Raw genomic sequence first — 18,763 nt, 5'->3', positions numbered from 1 at the left:
GGTAGTCTGGCCCCAAACACATGCTTTCAAGGCATCACAAACCCTTCTAGGTTTGGCAGACCCTTTATTAAAACAAGAACTTTCCATCCACAGCAGCCCTCTGCTGCAAAGTGTCCCAGGACATTTTTTTCAAATGTTGGCTGCTATGCATGAGCACCTGTTAGTTGCACAAGGACACCATCATTTTTGGTAGGCACGGGGAGATTAAGTGATTTTCCCAGAATCACAGGATGTTGAGCCAATGCTGAGGCTCGAACCTGGTTCCCCTGCACCAAAGTCGGCAGCTCTGGTCGTTACGCCACCCCCCCCCACCTCTAGGCCAACGCCCACTATCTTTGGAAGTGATACATCTAAATCAATTAGGTGTGAGGAGGAAGAGGAAAGTAAAACGGTTTGGGGTCCTTGACAAGCTGAGAAACAGCCACAACACTCTGGCCTTTATATGCAGTCCTGCCAAGTATCACGCATCAGGCGAGACTCTAACGCATTTCAGTGTGGTGATCCGCATCACCGCACTGAAATGCATTGTCACGCATTTACATAGTGTCTCAGCCTCAGTGAAGCGCTACCTAAAGCTGTAATATCATGGAGTTTGACAGCTGGCAGTGCGCTGCCCATGGCATGTGCACGCATCTCTTGCCGGCACGTGGCTTATAGTGAAGGTTGCTGGCTGGCAGCTCATAGTAACAATGTATCATGATTATGTCCACCGGCGCAGTTCTCAAACAGCTTGCCTTCGTGGAGGTGTGTAATGCCTCCTACCATAACAGCCGGGGCAGGGCGCAGTCAGATTAAGCCATGCATTGAAAGTCTGGCGATGCAGGGTAACGTCACGTCCTGCTGCCAAAGACGGGGAGTTTTTTTTGGAAGGAAGCAGCAAAGGGCTGGTTATGGGTTATCTGGAACCAGCGCCGTAATCTTGGCGCTCGCAGAACGGCCTTCTGCTTGTCCCGACAGGGCCATCAAAAATCGCCCACATGGAATTCAATTATTGTCTGGCCTCTCGTCACGGAGCCAGTGACTGGAGTTTGCAGTGGCAGCAGACTCACCGAAGAGAGGCATATGACTCCTGGCTCCTAGCCAGCGTTCATACTCATGGGGTGAATATTTGGCAATATTATGCACAATCTCGGTTGTTTTAACATCAGTCTTGGTACATGTATATTTGTTACAGTGGCCGCTCGACAGTAGCTTTTGTAAACATCCATGAGGTAGACTCACTCCCTGGACTTCCATTGAGTGGTAAGCCGAATTAATTACCCACACGAGGTACTTTTTAAATTTCTCCCACGCACCTAAACTTAAGGTGACACATCTTTTTTTACATGAATTTTATCACATAAGGTTATTTTGAGCACCAGGGCAAGAATATTTCGTTTCAAGTAGGGTCTATCATTTTTCTGGCACATTGCACACTCTTTACTCACACATTTTGCTTGTAGTTCCTTTCCCTTCCCTTTTGAGTGCAAATTCTATTCGCATTATATGTAAGAAAAGTACATGTTGGTCATATGTATATCTGCACCAATTTTAGCTTTTGTTATCAATTGTATTTGTATGTTCCTGTGGCAAGAACATTTGGACTCTGTCAGTACTATTTGAACATTTGTAACAACCCCTGAAGAAGGGTTCGTGCATTGTAGAACCCGAAATGCATTGGGATTCGCTCTTGAAATTGTTTATGAACCAAACATTTCAGAATGAAAGTGTACATTTGATTTAGTTGACAATCTATCATTGTGAATTATCAAACAATTTCATTATTTGTGTTTTATTCAAAATGAATAGTGAATTTTTGATTCATGTTTCAAATCTGTTACTCAACATGAGATGAACACAAGGCTTAATTAAATTTAAGTGCCTTTGAGCTCACGGGTCAAGTGTATTAACTTTGACAAAACGAGTTTTGAGACGACTCAAGTCGTCCATAAATGCTGTGCTCCGCTTCTCAGGTTGTGGTGATTCCACAGCCCTTTCAAATTTGTCCTAGCCAGCAGAGCCTTCTTGAAATGTTTTCACTTCAGCGAAGAAGGCTTTTGACAAAAGGCAGGCTGGCAGCTGGCTTAGGCCTCCATGTTTATTACGGCTAGACGATGTTTTCAACAGCACCTTGCACTGATTGCACCGCAGCGCTTAAGTTTAAATTCAAGATATCCTGCGCCTGACCCAACCCCACGGATTGTGGCGGCCGGCGACGCCCATAGCACAGCTGATGCTTGCTGATCCTGAATGACCCTGGAAGCGCATTTTCCCAAGGAAGTTATTTGTTGCAGCCAGGCGCACTCCGGAAGCCGGCAGCCCAGCCATAACCTGTATTACTGCGGCTCAGCTCCGAATTTTAAGTTAGTTAGGCTCCATGGTTCCAAAATATGCTTTATTGTATAAATAGCACTTAGCTCATAGTCAATCAACTGCCTGCTGTCCTGTCGCTGAAGTTCTGCAATTAACCACACACACGTCACAGTCTCCTATGTAGTCGCTGCTGCTAATTTATGTTTTGGCAAACACAAACACTAACAATGACTTCCGTGTTTTTGATCGCCATAACTATGTGCTCCACCGTTCGCAGCCTCTATGAAACAAGAGTGCTTTGCAATGATTTTTCAAATGGCCCATTGGCAGACAAAAGATGGATATGTCGACAAAACACTCTAAATGGAATATTTGGTAATGTCCTAACATGACGGAGTGCAGCATGTCAATTCGTGAAAAAATGCGGCACTCTACACACTGTTTCTTTACTGTCACCATGCCATTCTCCACCTTATTTCATTGCCAATGGTCTGCCTAATATGCCAGCTCAGAATGCCGCTTAGTGTGTAGATCCTCTTCTTGCTCCCAGGTTTTAGGAATATTTTTAGAGTTTCTGGTTGATCATAATAGGTTTAATCCTGGATATTTATATGAGCCGGTGCCAAGGCGTCCTGCTGCAAAGTGCCCTCCGTCTCTTCCTCCAGGTGTCAGTTTCAGCCTGCCTGGCATCTGGAACAGACCCCTTATTTATGAACGTGTGCTCGGCGCTGCGGCTGCGCGCCCAGCCCTTTCCACTGCTCCGGCTACTGTACTCTTCAAGCCTCCACTGGCCTGGCGTGAGGGGCAGCGCCTCTCTGCACGCGGGATGGGGATCGAAGAGGCACTATCTGGGTGCTACAAGTGGTTCGTGGCCGCAAGATTGCCTCCATTTCCACTAATGTAAGATCACACCACAGGCAGGGCGGAAACTTTCACCAAAAAATGAGCATTTGAAAACAGATCTCTCGACAAATGTGTTACTATGGAGCAAAGATAACGTGAAGTTGCATAAAACAATTTCAGTCTAGTGTAACATGTGGCAGCCTTCCACTGTTGCGGAACTAACATCGTTTATGTAAAGCAAGCCAAGTTACTTAGCTACAACATTCGCTCGCCATGACGTAGAGTTTTCTCTTTTTCTGCCATCCCATGTGTTTGGCCCCATAAAGATAAGAAACCTTTTACGCCAGAAGGAAGGCAGGCCAGGCCGTCCAAGTGGGACGGCAGAAAAAGAGAAAAGTCCACATCACAGAATGCTCTTTTCCAACAGTGACGCCGGCCAATGGGAAAGAGGGGCGGGGCTTAAAGCCCGATACTCAAAGCCCCTCTAAATCATAATATCTCGCCAGCGAGACTGCGCATCCGAGACCTAAAAACTACCATTATTAGGTACTGGTGGCTCATACTGGAAGCATGCCACATCAGTGCCTGCCATGGTAGAGGCACAATCATTAGTTATGTTGCCATCGCTGTCAGTCACTGTGAAAAATGTATAGGAGGAGCGGGGCTAATGCCCTTGCTGTGCATCTCTCCAAGCTTCTATCAGCAAACTCAACAAAGCTCTTCACACTTGAAAAAGGCACACACACACATGCAGTGCTTAAGGACTGCGTGTGGGCTGTATCAGAACCAGGTCAGTTTTATTGTTTGAACACCTTATGTTATGGGAGTGTCTGCACGCAACAACATGATGTAGCTGGAGGCCCCTCTCACCCCTCTTTACAAAGTTCCTGATCAGCTGGGTCCTCCACAGCTGATTGGCAGAGGCGGTGGCAGTGAAGGAGTTTATTGTGGATCCAGCCCATGGGCTGGAACATGCACAATGAGTTACGTTCCTTGCATACAGCCCATGCATTATGACGTTTTGCTGTCTAGACGCAAAATGGAACTTGTGCATGATGGTGCTTAGACACTACTCATAGCTAGCATTATGGTGACAGTTCTTCCTTGAGATTACTTCTCGAGGGCTGGGAAATGTAGTGTAATGCAAAATATGATAGCCCTGTGTAAAGACTGATATTGGTCCAAAAAGGCTGCAAGTAGTAGTCATTAAAAACATTGGGGTCAGTATTCATGTTGCGGTGGTAGGGAACCAGATGGAATGCATTACACAAGTCCCTATTCCATTTCATCATTCAGCCCCCAGGCTCTACATTCTTAGTCAATTAATAAATCCGGCACTGTTATTTTTAGGTCGAGCCTGGGCAGCACATGGGCTACTCTGCGAGTCATGCTGTATTCAAGTAGGGACTTGAAGCTCCGCCCATTTCCCCACCCATATTTTCAATTGCTCCCGTTACTGTCCTTTCTGAATCATTGCATTTGATTTATGAATAGGCTTAGTAGTCCTTCCTTGGTACCACCTTGTATGCATTTGTAACCTTCCATAAGGACTGGACTTTTTACTTGTGTTGTTACACAGTCTGCTTTATCTAGTCTGTGAGCACTATTTTCTTTAATGTTTTTCCCCTATTCCACCCATGACTCGCTTTCCTACAGGGCACCACGTAGCCACTTTTATATTTTAATTAGTAATGGCAGTCGCTTTAACTATAGCGGCCGCACTTCTTTATTCATTTACTTTTTGCCCGGCAGACCGCTTTAAGTGTAGCACAGTTCGCTGTTTACGGCAGTGCCTCTCTATTTATTGTATTTGTCCGCGTGGTCCGCTTTAACTTTAGCTTTTTAGTGAAAGCTCCCCATAACACGCCCCTTATTTAAGGTGCTACTCGCAGTATTCTGGTTACAGCGAGTCGCATCTAAACAAAGGTATGCTGCTGCCATTAAACTGAAAGCATGGCATGGGGTGCTTTTACAAAAAAAACATCCGTTTGTGAACTTCACAAACAAATGGTTTTGTTTTTTGTAAAAGCCCCCAATGCCGTGCTTTCACTTTAATGGTGGCCGCGCCCCTTTCTTTAAACGTGGCTCGCTATAACCTGAATACGGCGAGCAGTGTCTAAAGAAAGGGGCACGACCACCATTAAAAAGTGGTTTCGCATTTGCGAGACTTTGAGAGCATGCTTTACTCTACGTTGGAATTAAGTAAGGAATAACGGAGGAAAGAAGGTGTGGAGAGTGTTGACCCTGATCATTGCTGACAGAGGTATTGTCGAGCGGTCTGATTGGGATGATAAGTGAGAGCCCAGTATCGAGACTGCGGATGAATACATGAGATGATGGTAGATTTTTGTTTGCCCTAAAAGTCCTGATGATGCCTGAAATCATGAGAGGCTGAAACGCGTCGACAATTTCTGTTGGAAGGCACCATTGCAAATAAATTGTTTGAGAACATGAGAAAATGAACTGTAAGGAGTACTAAAATAATAAGAGGTCAAAAGGAGGATACCTTGGAGGCTCCTACGTTGTTCTGGTGACCTGTATACAAGGAATGTTCCTGTATAAATCAGTGGATAAACATCCTTTTTGATATTAGTGTGGGCAAAGAACCCTGCAAACGGTTCAAGGGAATTTGTGTTTGTTTGTATATATATATAAGTTTGTTTGTATATTGTGTATATATATGTATGAGTTGTGTATATATATATATGTGTGTATGAATTGTGTGTATATATATGTGTTACAAGTGATATATAACTAATTTTTGAAAAAATGGTTTATTAAAAGGAAATATATAAACCAATAAGTTGAGATCATTCGTTTGAATTGCCTTACATTTGGAGAAATTTAAAATAAATTCACGATTTACCTCAAAAAGAATAACTTTATTGAAGAATAGATCATTTACGGTATCTGTTCCTGAAAAAATATATGTGTAATTGTTCCGTAGGCTTCACAATCTTTACTTATTGTATTGTTTACCCAGATGCCTATGGGTTAATCAGGTTCCCCCTGTAATATATATGATGTGGTTACAACTGTGGTCACTGCTTTTGTCAATGTGGTGTTGGCAGCTGCTGTGGCAGCTTTAGACTCTGTCAGGTTGGCAGCTGCTGTCATTGCTGTGATCCCTCCTGTGTTTACATCATTGGGCCCTACTGTGTTTTCTGTTGCATTTACAGCTGCTCCTGCTGTTGTCCTTGCACAGTGCCAGCTGAGGTCTCTGCTATTGCAGCAGCTCTGGTTACTGCTGTCATGGCAGTTATTTTTGCTGTGGTTCCTCATGTGGTGGTAGGTGTGGTTGTTGCTGTCGTTTGTATTATGATTGCTGCTGTTGTCTCTGTCATGGTGACAACTGTGCTTGAAGCTGTTGTCAGTGCTCTCATTCCTGCTGTGATTGTAAATATTGCTGCAGCTATTGTTGATGCTGTGGTTCCTGCTGTGCTTGTAACTGTTGTGGTAGCAGTTATTGCTGATGTGGTGGTATCTGTTGTAGTAGCTGTGGTTCATGCTCTGTTGGCAGCTGTTGTCCATGCTCTGGTGGCAGCTGTTGTCCTTGCTCTGTGGCAGCTGTTGTCCTTGCTCTAGTGGCAGCTGTTGTCCTTGCTCTGGTTCCTACTGATTTGACAGGTGTTGCTCTTGTTGTTTCTGTTGTAGTTACAACCATGGTCACTGCTTTTGTCCCTGTGCTGTTGGCAGCTGCTGTTGCAGCTTTTGAGTGTCTGTCTGTCTGTCTGGCTGGCTGCTGTCATTGCTACGATCCCTCCTGTGTTTACATCATTGGGCGCTACTGTGTTTTCTGCTGCACTGATCTGCTACTGATTCTACTGCTCTGCTGTTGTCCTTGCACAGTGCCAGCTGAGGTCTCTGCCATTGCGGTACAAAAGGGGGTGGTGATGGACGGAGCATCTGAATCAATCAAACACTCACACCCAGTCAACAGATCTGGGTTTGATCCATCACCGTTCTTTAGCCCACTCTGCCACCCCAGTTCAGACATGGCTATATCAAATCAGTCTGACCCTGTGCCTCATGGGAACAGTCCAGCCCGTACTGCCAAGCCATGCCTTCCCTGTACCGGATTCAAGCTTCCTAGGACCGGTTTCTGGCATTCCAGCCATCTTCAGCCCGGCTTGCTTGAATCCAGTGGCAAAGTGAGCAAGGGACTCACGTCTGAGCATACCCTGCCACACTTATGGCGGCCAAAAGCGGTACAAAAGGGGGTGGTGATGGACGGAGCATCTGAATCAATCAAACACTCACACCCAGTCAAAAGATCTGGGTTTATTCCATCACCGTTCTTTAGCCCACTCTGCCACCCCAGTTCAGACATGGCTATATGCAAATCAGTCTGACCCTGTGCCTCATGGGAACAGTCCAGCCCGAACTGCCAAGCCATGTCTTCCCTGAAACGGAAACAAGCTTCCGAGGACCGGTTTCTGGCATTCCAGCCATTGCAGCAGCTCTGGTTACTGCTGTCATGGCAGCTATTTTTGCTGTGGTTTCTGATGTGGTTCCTGATGTGGTTGTTGCTGTCGTTTGTATTGTGTTTGCTGCTGTTGTCTCTGTCATGGTGACAGATGTGCCAGAAGCTGTAGTCAGTGCTCAGATTCCTGCTGTGCTTGTTAATATTGCTGCAGCTATTGTTGATACTGTGGTGGCGGTTGTGGGAACAGATGTTGTGGCTGTGATGTTTGCAGCTATTGTTGCTGCTCTGGTCCCTGCTGGGGTTCCAGTTATGGTCACTGATGTTGTCACTGCTTTGCTGGCGGATGTTGCTGCTGGTATTATCTCTTCCATAGAGGCAGCTGTGGTTGTTACAGTGGTCCTGGCTGTGGTTACTGGTGCAATGGCAGCTGTGGTCGCTAATGTCCTGAGAATTGTTACTGCTGCTGATCCTTCTGTGGTTGGAGGTGAGTTTGCTGCTGTGATCCCTTCAGTGGTTCCTGCTGGTGTGCCCATTCAAGGTTCTTAAAAATATGCTTCTATTATGATAACAGACTCGGAAGAGTGTCCAAATGTACATATGGATAACAGCAACATCTGAATATTTAGCACGCGGTGTATATCCTAAGCGCGCACTGACAGAGCTGATGTGGAGTTTGAAACATTCAATAGAGACTTGGGAATTTCAAATTGGGCATCATGAGACATTTATTTACATCCTTTAAGCTGAATGGAAGTACTTTGATTAAACCTGTAATGCTCAGTTACTCTATCCATTCCCAATTGATCTTCTCTGAATAATTCCCAACTGCCCCCACCCAGAGGTGCCATATAATTCCCTTGTAGGCATCATGGCACGTTTTGCACTTCACTAGATGCAGGGACATTGTCAGTAATATGGAATCATCCATTATCTGCTCACACTGTCCTCAGAACATTGTTAAGCAGAGAGGGATGAGGTGGACTGTCCTATACCTCACCAGATGTGTCATCAAACTTGATATAGTTTTCAGCTTCTTGCATTGCTATATTGAAATATATGCCAGGTTCACTCCGAGTGAAAAATACGTTCAACTATGGAGCTTCCTTCGCACCTACAAGATTGGGTTATTGTGTCCTGTTGGATATTCGCTGCTATTTGGTGTTGTTGGATATTGGTGGAGGTTCTTGCTCCCAGTTGGAGTAATTGGGTCTTGTTGAAGATGTTTTCTCTGTACGTTGGATTTATTGGGTCTTGTCAGGTAGCTGAATCATATTTTAATATCTTAGGAGGTCCTGTTAAACGTGTTCTGCCAGTGGGCTTTATTGTTTTCTGTTGGACACATATTCTCCCGTTTGCAAATTATACGATCCGGTTGGTTGGACACGTGGTAATAAGACTGCGATTTCAGCCATTCGGTTTTTATGTTTATTTGTGACCTGCGACTTATAAGTTCAGATTGCGGCAGGGCATAAAGCTTTACATATTTCCAAAGAAGATGTATTTACTTTCACTAACTAGACTTCCATTTACACCTCTTGTTTAAGTGCTTAGAAATTACAAAGTTGAGGTATTCAGTGCTATACAAAAATTATCGTTATGTGATCTTTCAGCTGCATCTGCTGGTGATGAGGAGCCATTGATTATCTCAGGTGTGTGTCTGACGTCTGCTAAAGGTATAATGAGCACTTTTTCACTCTTCTTTAAGGCTACCATCATTTGGTGTTCTTTACAGAGGCAAGATGAAGCTCCCCATCTTCTGCTTCTGGGCACTATTTTTGACAGTGAACCTGGTCTTGGCTCGCCCTGCCCGAGGGCCTAGAGGGCCAGGCAAAAAGAAAGTGGAGAAAACTATAGTGGAAAAGCCCAAGGTGGAGGTGAACACGTATGAAGATCTCATCCTGGAAAACTATGACCTGAACCTGGACAACTATGGTGAGGTAATCGACCTAAGCAACTACGAAGACCTCTATGACTATGGAGAACCCGGGACGAAGGTAAGCGGCACCCGCTAATGTGCGCTTATACTGATCTGTAGCACACGTTTCTATTACACTACTAGTTCCCTACACAACTCTACCAACACTTCTGAATCCTTCCCTGAAGCACCTACTGCTCTTTCAGTGCTAGAACCACTCAGGTCTCTCAAGGCCCCTCAGTGATGCCCTGGAGTACTCCTGCTCTTCAACAACTGGGCACACCACTCTATGCTGGATGCTTATTTACCTCTAAGGCTGCCTCGGAGTGTACGAGGAGCATAACTTAGAACAAAGGTATATGAAAGGTTAGAGGGAGAAAGAAAGAGGGACGAAGGATGTTAGGACCCCGGACCACACACTGCTCTGTCCAAGCAATTAAACTCGTCCTTGCTGCACCATTTGCAGTTACAGCACTACAACAACACTGGCATAAACAAAGGCACTTCAGGAGTGACCTGCAGCTCATCCTGCCATTGCAGTTCTGTGACTCACACACAGCTCAGCAAAAAAATTCATCCCTCATCTGCATGTACCAGCTACCCTGGTACTGAACCCACACACCGCGCTTCCAGTGCTCCTCAATCCTTATCTGTAGCACCCCTTGGTATACCACTCCAGTGGGGATCCCATGTGCCATACACTGACTTCTAGCACTCACAAGGGGCATACACAGGTGTAACCTTCATACATCTCTCTCTACAAGGGCTACCCGTGAGTGCTACTGACAGATGCCTCCCACCCGGGAGTACACACTAGATGTGAATGACACTCCCCCACAAGACACCCATGGTTGACACTTGCGAATCCTGCAGATATTTCCCTGCTGAATGCTTGTTTTTTGCCTAGATTGAGGTTGGCACTCTGGCACCTCCACCGAAGATCCGGGAAAGTACTACACGACGCGCGCCTACAACCAGGGTTCCAACGAAAAAGGTCCTTCCCCCCACATCCGACAATATAGAAGAACAGGATCTGTTTGGATCTATGACTGATCAGGGTGAGTGCGATCCACTGGACCGAACCAGAGAAAGATGGGAAGGGGCACTGTGTCTTTCCAGTCTATTCCTTGATGAATGTCGGTTGTTGCAATGTGATGCATTACATCGCAGAACGTTACCTCACAGCAATCACATTGTGATTACCAAAGCATCGCAATGTTTTACATTGTGGGACCTTTACACTGTTGCATGCCTAGGTAGTACAGAGTATTTCAAACCCATATATATAAAATCATATCATCGTAAAAATACTAACTACCTCTTAACATTACCCATTCCTGACCCCTAAAAAAATCTTACTACACCGTCACACTACCTTGCCTGAACCCTTAAACATACCTTAATACTCCTTAACACTGTCCATCCATTGACCCTAAAAGCACTTTTCTACTCCTTAGCCCCTTTTACACTACCCTTTCCAAACCCTAAAACCCTCATCTTACCCTTTAGAACGAACCATCCCTAAACGCAACCACCCCCATACCAGTGCTTAATTTGAGCCAGTTATTGCAGGTGGTGCCCACCAGCACTCTTCTTGTGAGGACCGGGATTTATTTCTAAGCATCAGACTTTGACCTACAATATGAGAGAGAAAAGCAGCAAGGGGGACAGAGGGGGAGGTGTCGAAAAATAAAAATACAATGACAAAGGGAAAAAGCAGGGATAATAGAGAACCTACAAGCATGTGACATAAAGGAAAGGATCGCATATTGGTGGATAAAAGACCCATGCGGTGAAATAAACATTAGCCAGTCTTGGTACTCCGCAACCCTGAAAATACAAATGAGCAATTAATTCATTATAAAAATGTACTCAGCATATATGGAGAACAGGTGTTTACCAAGCTGGACTGAAATACTGGATTGAGACAACAGAAGCAAAGTCAAAGCAACACCACAGAGGAGAAGTATGACAGTGGACAGAGAAGCCAAATGGAAGAATCATTGCACAGATTATTACATGAAGTTATAGGTGTGTATTGAACCAGGTCAGGGTTGCCAGAACCAAAAGCAAACCAGTTGGCAGCAGTGGTCAAAGTAAGCAGGATCGGAGGGGCACAACGTGCCCTAACCTTTTAATTTGAGAAAAACAGTTCCCCTACTTGTTGTGAAAAAATAACCATCTCAGGACGGTGTAATGTTGTGATGCAGTCTAGTAGCTGGGAGTGGGCGGAGCTAGGGGGCCAGAGGAAGAGGAAGAGCGGAGACAGGAAAGGGACAGTTAGAGTAGGGACCGGGACCGACCAAGAAGCAAAGAATAACGCTCCTTGATAAACATATATAAAGTGTTTGTCGTTATTAAGACAAGGACACGACAACTGGCGACGAGGATGGGATGGTGCAGTTGCCACCCACAGAACCCCTGAAGGAGCGTCCCGTCCCCTGCAGCATGAAAGGAGAAGAAAACGCTGTTGAGACACGAGGCCGCCGCCCAGATCAAGAGGCCAGCGGTAGTTGACTCTGCTCCGCGATCCGTTAATTGCGTAGAGCCCAGAGGAAGCAAATGCCAGTAAGCGCTGGGGCGTTTTAAAGCGGTGCGCCGGTTCGCGCCAAAACACGGCTCACCCCTGATGCGTGCAAGTCGGCACGCACTTCATGAGAAGAAGTCGGGAGCCCACCCCGACTCTGCCTACCGCTCCGGTGACCAAGGAGTGTCTGCGGTGCTGCCCAGGACTTGGGAAGTGTCCTAATGACGAGCGCTGTCGAGCGCCAAAGACGACTGATTTCGAGCGCCACTCGGCGCCAATATCGGGAGCTCACCCCGGATGCGTGAGACTTGGCACGCGGCGGCGGAGATCGACGGCGACTGAAGAAAGTAAGTCGAGAGCCTACCCCGATCTTACCTGGATGTTGCAGCAACGCACGAAAGTGAGAGGCTGTAAAGAAGCTCCATCGCCTCCAAGACCGGCTGCCGGTGAGTCCTGGAAAAGAATCAGCCTTGAGAGAATGAATGGAGATGAAGTCTCATGTGAGCTGAGAGTTCAGTGACGGCGGCCACCTTGGAGTCAGGCAGCTGTCAGGACATCCCCTATGTGAGGATTGGAAGCGGCCATCTTAAAGTCAGGCAGTGTCAGACATTAAGAAATAAGCATTCATAGATGCAAAACAAGCACTGGCACAAACAACAGGCAAACAAACAAGCATTGGCAAAGACCAAACAAACATTGGCGAAGACCAAACAAGCATTGGCGAAGACAATAGACATTAAGATATAAGCATTGGTAAATGCAAAACAAGCATTGGCAAAAGCAAGCAGAAAACGAACAAGCATTGGCAAAGACCAAACAAGCATTGGCGAAGCCAATAGACAAGCACAGAAGCATTGATAAATGCAAAACAAGCATTGGCAAAAGCAAGCAGCAAGCGAACAAGCATTGGCGAAGACCAAACAAGCATTGGCGTAGACCAAACAAGCTTTGGCGAAGAGAAGAGATAAGCAAACAAGCAGTGGTAGATGCAAAACAAGCAGTGGCAAAGGCAAGCAGCAAGCGAACAAGAGTTGGCAAAGACCAAACAAGCAGTGTCAAAGACAAGCACATGCAAATAGAAGTGGTGCAAGAAAGCAAGCACTGGCCGATACAAGAAGTGTGATGAAACAAGCCTAAGCAGATGCAAGAAATGTAATCAAACAAACATAAGCAAACGCAAGAGGTGTAAGAGGCCAAGCACAAGCTAATGTAAGAGACAGATAAAGACAACGATGAGCAAAAACCGAAGGGTGCAGAATTGCTGAAGACCCCGAAGAGGGCAGTCCTGCAGAAGAACCCGAAGAGGGCAGTCCTGCAGAAGACACCGAAGAGATCAGAACTACAGAAGACCCAGAAGAAGGCAGAATTGCTGAAGACTCCGAAGAGGGCAGAATTGCAGCAGAATTGCAGAGGACCCCGAAGAGGGCAGTCCTGCAGAAGAACCCGAAGAGGGCAGTCCTGCAGAAGACACCGAAGAGAGCAGAACTACAGAAGACCCAGAAGAAGGCAGAATTGCTGAAGACCCCGAAGAGGGCAGAATTGCAGCAGAATTGCAGAGGACCTGAAGAGGGCAGAACTGCAGAAGACCCAGAGAGGACGGTCCTGCAGAAGACCCCGAAGAGGGCAGTCCTGCAGAAGGCAGTACCAGAAACAAGCGAAGATCGCACTGAATGTAAACAAGCACGAGTACAAGAAACATGAAGTGAAAGGAGCAAAGGGCCAATGAACACAGCAAACATTGGCAAGTGCAAGGGATGCACTGAAAACAAGCACAAGCCCGCACAAACCTCGAATGCGACAAACACAAGCAAAGGCAAGTGCCAAAGTAAACGTTCAGCACTACGTGGAGACAAACAATTCAAAAGTAACAAAGGCTAATAGAATAAATGATCCAGAAGTATGAGTAGATGAATGTCGAGGAAGCCTTCCCTCATCAACGAAGCGATTGAAGGACCTGTACTAGTCTAGAAGAGACGCATGAACGAACAAGATGTCAAATGTACCAGGCATCATCACGGAAGAGCCATCAACCACCTGCAGCTAGCATGCGACTCCAAGGAAAGGGAGCCACGAGTTACGCATAGTATAGCTGAGTGGTGGCCATTCTGAACTCAAGAAATCCAAGTTTCACTCACTGGCGCATACTGAGATAGTTGCAAAGCTCATCAACCTCAAAGCAAATGACCAGACCAAGGATCTCGGCTGAAGAGAGTCAGCAGAGAAGACGGGAAGCAAAGTGAGCAGTCCTGTGCCTGTAATAGATCAGAATCCTCCTCTCTCATGGCGGTGGGAGAAGTAACACAACGGTCCAATCCCTGCATTGAAGTGCCGCCCCCAGTGACACAGACTGACACTCGGAGTTTGGGTCTCAAATGGAACCGGTGGCTGGAATCACTGGACGATTTTCTTGAGGCAATTGGTGAGCGAAGAGATAGAAAATGTCTGATACTACTCCTCCAGCTGGTAGGTCATGAGGGGCAACGCTTAATCAGAACATTTCCTGAAAAGGACACAGAGACATACGAACGACTCCAAGAGAAGCTACGTGCCCACTTCCACGCACAGGCAGACGTAGATCATGATCGCATCGTCTTCAACACAGCACGGCAGGAACCAGGAGAACCGTTGCCGAGATTCATCACCCGGTTGCAAAGTCTGGTATCATGTTGCTGTTTCAATACATTTACGAATGAGGAAGCAGTTCGCCTCCGGATAATCGAAGGCTGTTCATATTCTAACACGAAGCGCAAGATCCTTCGAGGGCAGTGGTCGCTAAAGGAAATCATCAGAAAGGCCGAAGTTGGAGTGCGGGTCAAAGCAAGATACATATCAAAAGAAGTGCACTCGAATGCAAGACACAAAGATACCAGGAAAGAGACATCCCTCATGTCTGGGAATAAAACCCAAGAAACAAACAAAATCAGAAAGAGGGAGGGTGAAGACAGACCAGAGTCAAGACAAAAGGAGAGACAAAGGGACATGAAACATTCCAAACAACAGGAGAGACAAAGTGACATGACATACTCTGAGTAAATAACACAAAAGACCAGGATGAGTCAGGATTGCGATAGCGGCACTGATACAACCTCAAGGAGTCAGTCAACCTCAAGAAGTCATTCAACATATGGCGCAAACGGTTCTGAAGCAGATGAAGTGTCAAGTGGGACAGATCGCACCAATGGACCAGATGACAGTCTGCCCAACAAACGCGCAAGAAAGGCAAACTATAAAAGACTGGACCAGTCACATCAACACTGCAAATTGGGGGGGAGGATCTACGCGCGCATCCAGGATGGCCGCGTAGGCACAGGGCTCTCGGGTCCCTCGCTGCCCTCCGCTTATATCCTGAACGATATCCTGATTTTGACTACGGGTTCTTACAGATGTACCTCAGCTGATACCTAAGCTGTTTTCAAAATTTCATTTGGACTTCGGGAACCGCAGATACGCCGACTGAAGTTTTGGAGGCCCGCCCCACGGCGACACTGGGAGCTGGCACACCAAGACGCCGGGGAGTAATTGAACAACAGCGGCCTGAGGGGTTTCCCCTGTTGCCCTGAGTTGACTTTCAGTTTCGTTTTTTGAGCCACTGCCTTCTCCGACTGTGTGATTGCCTCGCTCCTCTATCGGGGTCCAGCCTAACTTTGCTACCTGACTATGCACCAACTGTTCTGAGGGTCCGGGTGTTGGGCTGAGCTGCTGCTTCTGCCCTCTCGGCCCACTTTCGTTATTTGCGGTGGTCGGTGGGTGAGCGGCCATTTTCACCAGGTCTCGCGGGCCCCCTCGGGGCTCACCATTCAACATGACCACCAGGCCTGACAACGAGAAGCGGAAGACTAAAACGCCTCTACGCGGGGGTCAGATTCAAACCAACGTCATGGATCGCTATACCCAACCTAAGGGGTCCCCCGGTGGTGCCAGTCGAGCTTCTGAGGGCCCCACTGACGATCCACCTACGATGGCCGAATTGACCTTGCAGGACGTCATGGGCGCCATCGCCAACATGCAGACTTCCATTGGTCAGCAATAGGAGGCTCTCGCTCTCAAAATAGACACTGTGGCAGTTGATGTTACTTTGATCAGAGCTGATTTGTCGAAGACCAATGAAAGGGTCAAGTCTTTGGACCTGAAGACTTCTAGCCTCACGACCGATGTCTCTGCTCTGCAGACGGAAGTTGGACGTTTGCGCTCCTCCAACGATCTCATGGTCCATCGCCTGGAGGATTTTGAAAATAGGGCCCGGCGCAACAACATACGCCTTGTCGGGGTTCCTGAGTCCTCTGGTGCCTCGGCAACTGATCTGCTCGTGGAGGACATCGTCTTGAATCATCTGGCCCCCACAGGCCTGAGTAAGTTCTTTGCTGTGGAGCGTGCCCATCGAGTGCCGGGCGGAAAACCGAAGTCGGGTGCCACGCCGAGACCTATCATCGCCAGGATCTTCAATTTTAGGGACAGAGACACTATCCTTCAGGCCTCGAGAGTAAGTGGCCCCGTCAAATTTGAGAATACGACGGTGAGTTTCTACCCGGACTTCATGCAGCTTGTCCAGAGACAAAGGATGGAGTTTCAGGGAGTGAAACGAAGGCTGAGAGACTTGGGCCTGAAATATGCAATGCTTTTTCCGACCAGGCTGCGTGTCGAATATGAAGACCGGGCTTTGTTCTTTGATCGTCTTGACGGAGTTAGTGACTGGCTGGACACCCTCCCCAAACAGACTGACTCAACCGGGCATCCGGGTGGAGCCGAGGGCGGCGTATCGGCACGAGAGTGACATTCTGTTTCCTGATTTCTGAACATTCACGTACTATTCAGCTGGGTTCGATGTTTCTCCTATTACTGTGTCCTATTGCTATGTACCCGGGGGTGGCGGGGGGAGTGGGACTCTTTCCTCCTCAGGGGTTTCTTTTCGTAGACTAGTTTAATGATGGGGCGACAGGCACACTGCAAGTTGGGGTGGCCTTTGAGTCTAACGCAGGGGTGCAGGGTGGGGGGCGTTGTAACGGGTTCTCGTTGGGGGGTTGTGGGGGGTTCTTGGGTGTTTGTGGGGGTTTTTCAAGGCACCGTATCGTATTTCTGCTTGACTGGATCATTGTGTTCGTTGTGGGGTGGGCTCTACACATCTTTTTGGGATGGGGGTTAGTGGGTTGAAACTAATGTGTTGGAATGTCAATGGGTTGGGAGACAGGATAAAACGGGGTGTGGTGTTGCAGCTTCTGCGGCGCCTCTCCCCCGATATTGTGTTGTTGCAGGAAACGCATCTGGTTGGGAACACGTGCCATGCCATGAATCGGAGAGGGTATCGTCTGGTGGCACATTCTGGCTTCACCTCTGGTTCTAGGGGTGTGGATATCCTCGTCAGGTCCTCCTTCCCCTTGGCAATTGATGCTGTGCTTCTTGACGATAGGGGGCGCTATGCCGCTCTCACTGGTAGGTGGGAGGGACGGACGGTCTCATTTGTCACTGTCTATGTTCCACCGGGTCTACAGACCGTGACTTTTGCTGATCTTGGCCGTGTAGTGCTGGGGCTCCCTGAGGGGATTTTGGTGATAGGTGGAGACTTCAATTCGGTAGTCTCCGGTGACATGGATCGCTACCCCCCCAGGGATCTCCCCAAGTCGCAATCCTGGTTACGTGGGTTCCTGGAGACACTTGGTCTGGTGGACTGTTGGAGGTTGCTGCACCCGAATCAGGCGCAATACACCTTTCACTCTGGAGCCCATGGCAGTATGTCTAGACTCGACTATATTCTGTTGCCGGCGGCGCTGTCCTCCTCCGTTGGGGAGGTGAGGCACCTCGCCCGGGGCATATCCGACCACTCCCCAGTCTGGCTTAGCATGGATACTACCATGAGTAATGAGGGACGGGTCGCACCTATCAACCCCTGGTTTCTTCGTAATCCCAAGACCCGTTCCGAATTGGTGAAATCCCTTGATCATTATTTTGTAGAAAATGTGGGATCTGTATCATCTTCTGTATCGTTGTGGGAGGCGTTTAAGACTGTGATACGTGGGCAGGCCCTGTCTTTGATCACCACCGCCAAGAAAAGTAAGCATGAAGAGGTGGTCCGTCTGGAGGCGGAGATAACTGCACTGGAGAGTGACATGGAGCGCGGTGTGTCCCGTGCCAAACTTCATTCCCTCAGCCGCAAACAATTAGATTATAAGGCCCTGGTTACTGATGCTGCGAAGGTCATGGGCAGGGAACAGCAGGGGAGACTGTATGATGTTGGGGACAAGGCGGGTAAATTGATTGCGTGGCTTGACAAGAAAGAGAGGGCGAGTCGTGTAGTCCCTGTGATTGGGAGCCTTGATGGTGTGTGCGTGACTGACCCGGTTGCGATTGTTGAATGCTTTGCGGAACACTTCCGAACCGTGTATGCTCCGGTCTCTGACAGACCGGAAGCTGACTCTCATTTGTTGCTTCGCGATATTACTTTGCCCTGCCTGTCTGCGGCTGACAGAGACCTGATGGACGCGGTGCTGTCGGCTGATAAGGTGGCTACTGCCATTCGTTCAATCAGCTCTGGTAAGGCCTTGGGCCCTAATGGTCTGCCCATTGAACTGTATAAACTGTGCCCGGACACACTGGCTCCATATCTCCGTGATATGTTTCTAGAGTCCCGTGACTTTGGCTCCCTTACACGTGACCAGCGTCTCGCTACTATCGTAGTGATCCACAAGGAAGGGAAGCCACGGGATCGCTGTTCTTCTTATAGACCGATCTCGCTTCTAAACGCTGAACCGAAAATTCTGGCTAAGGT

General features: G+C 47.6%; 1 protein-coding gene across 4 annotated transcripts in view; it reads left to right on the top strand.

Moving 5' to 3' along the window:
- The window catches only part of OPTC (opticin), a 72,166-nt gene that overhangs the window by 13,029 nt on the left and 40,374 nt on the right, over window positions 1-18,763 (top strand). For 2 of the 4 annotated variants that reach the window (XM_078644687.1, XM_078644689.1), the window contains exons 2-3: window positions 9,267-9,555; window positions 10,384-10,534. In XM_078644687.1, the coding sequence (XP_078500813.1) occupies window positions 9,267-9,555; window positions 10,384-10,534 (440 nt within the window). The remainder of the gene's footprint in view (window positions 1-9,266; window positions 9,556-10,383; window positions 10,535-18,763) is intronic. The other 2 variants (XM_078644688.1, XM_078644691.1) reach the window with 1 other exon arrangement.

The sequence above is a fragment of the Lissotriton helveticus genome, chromosome 5_1 (assembly GCF_964261635.1).
Source record: "Lissotriton helveticus chromosome 5_1, aLisHel1.1, whole genome shotgun sequence".
Lineage (NCBI taxonomy): Eukaryota > Metazoa > Chordata > Amphibia > Caudata > Salamandridae > Lissotriton > Lissotriton helveticus.
Note: the sequence above shows the minus strand (reverse complement) of the source record. Positions and strands in the feature narration are given on the sequence as shown.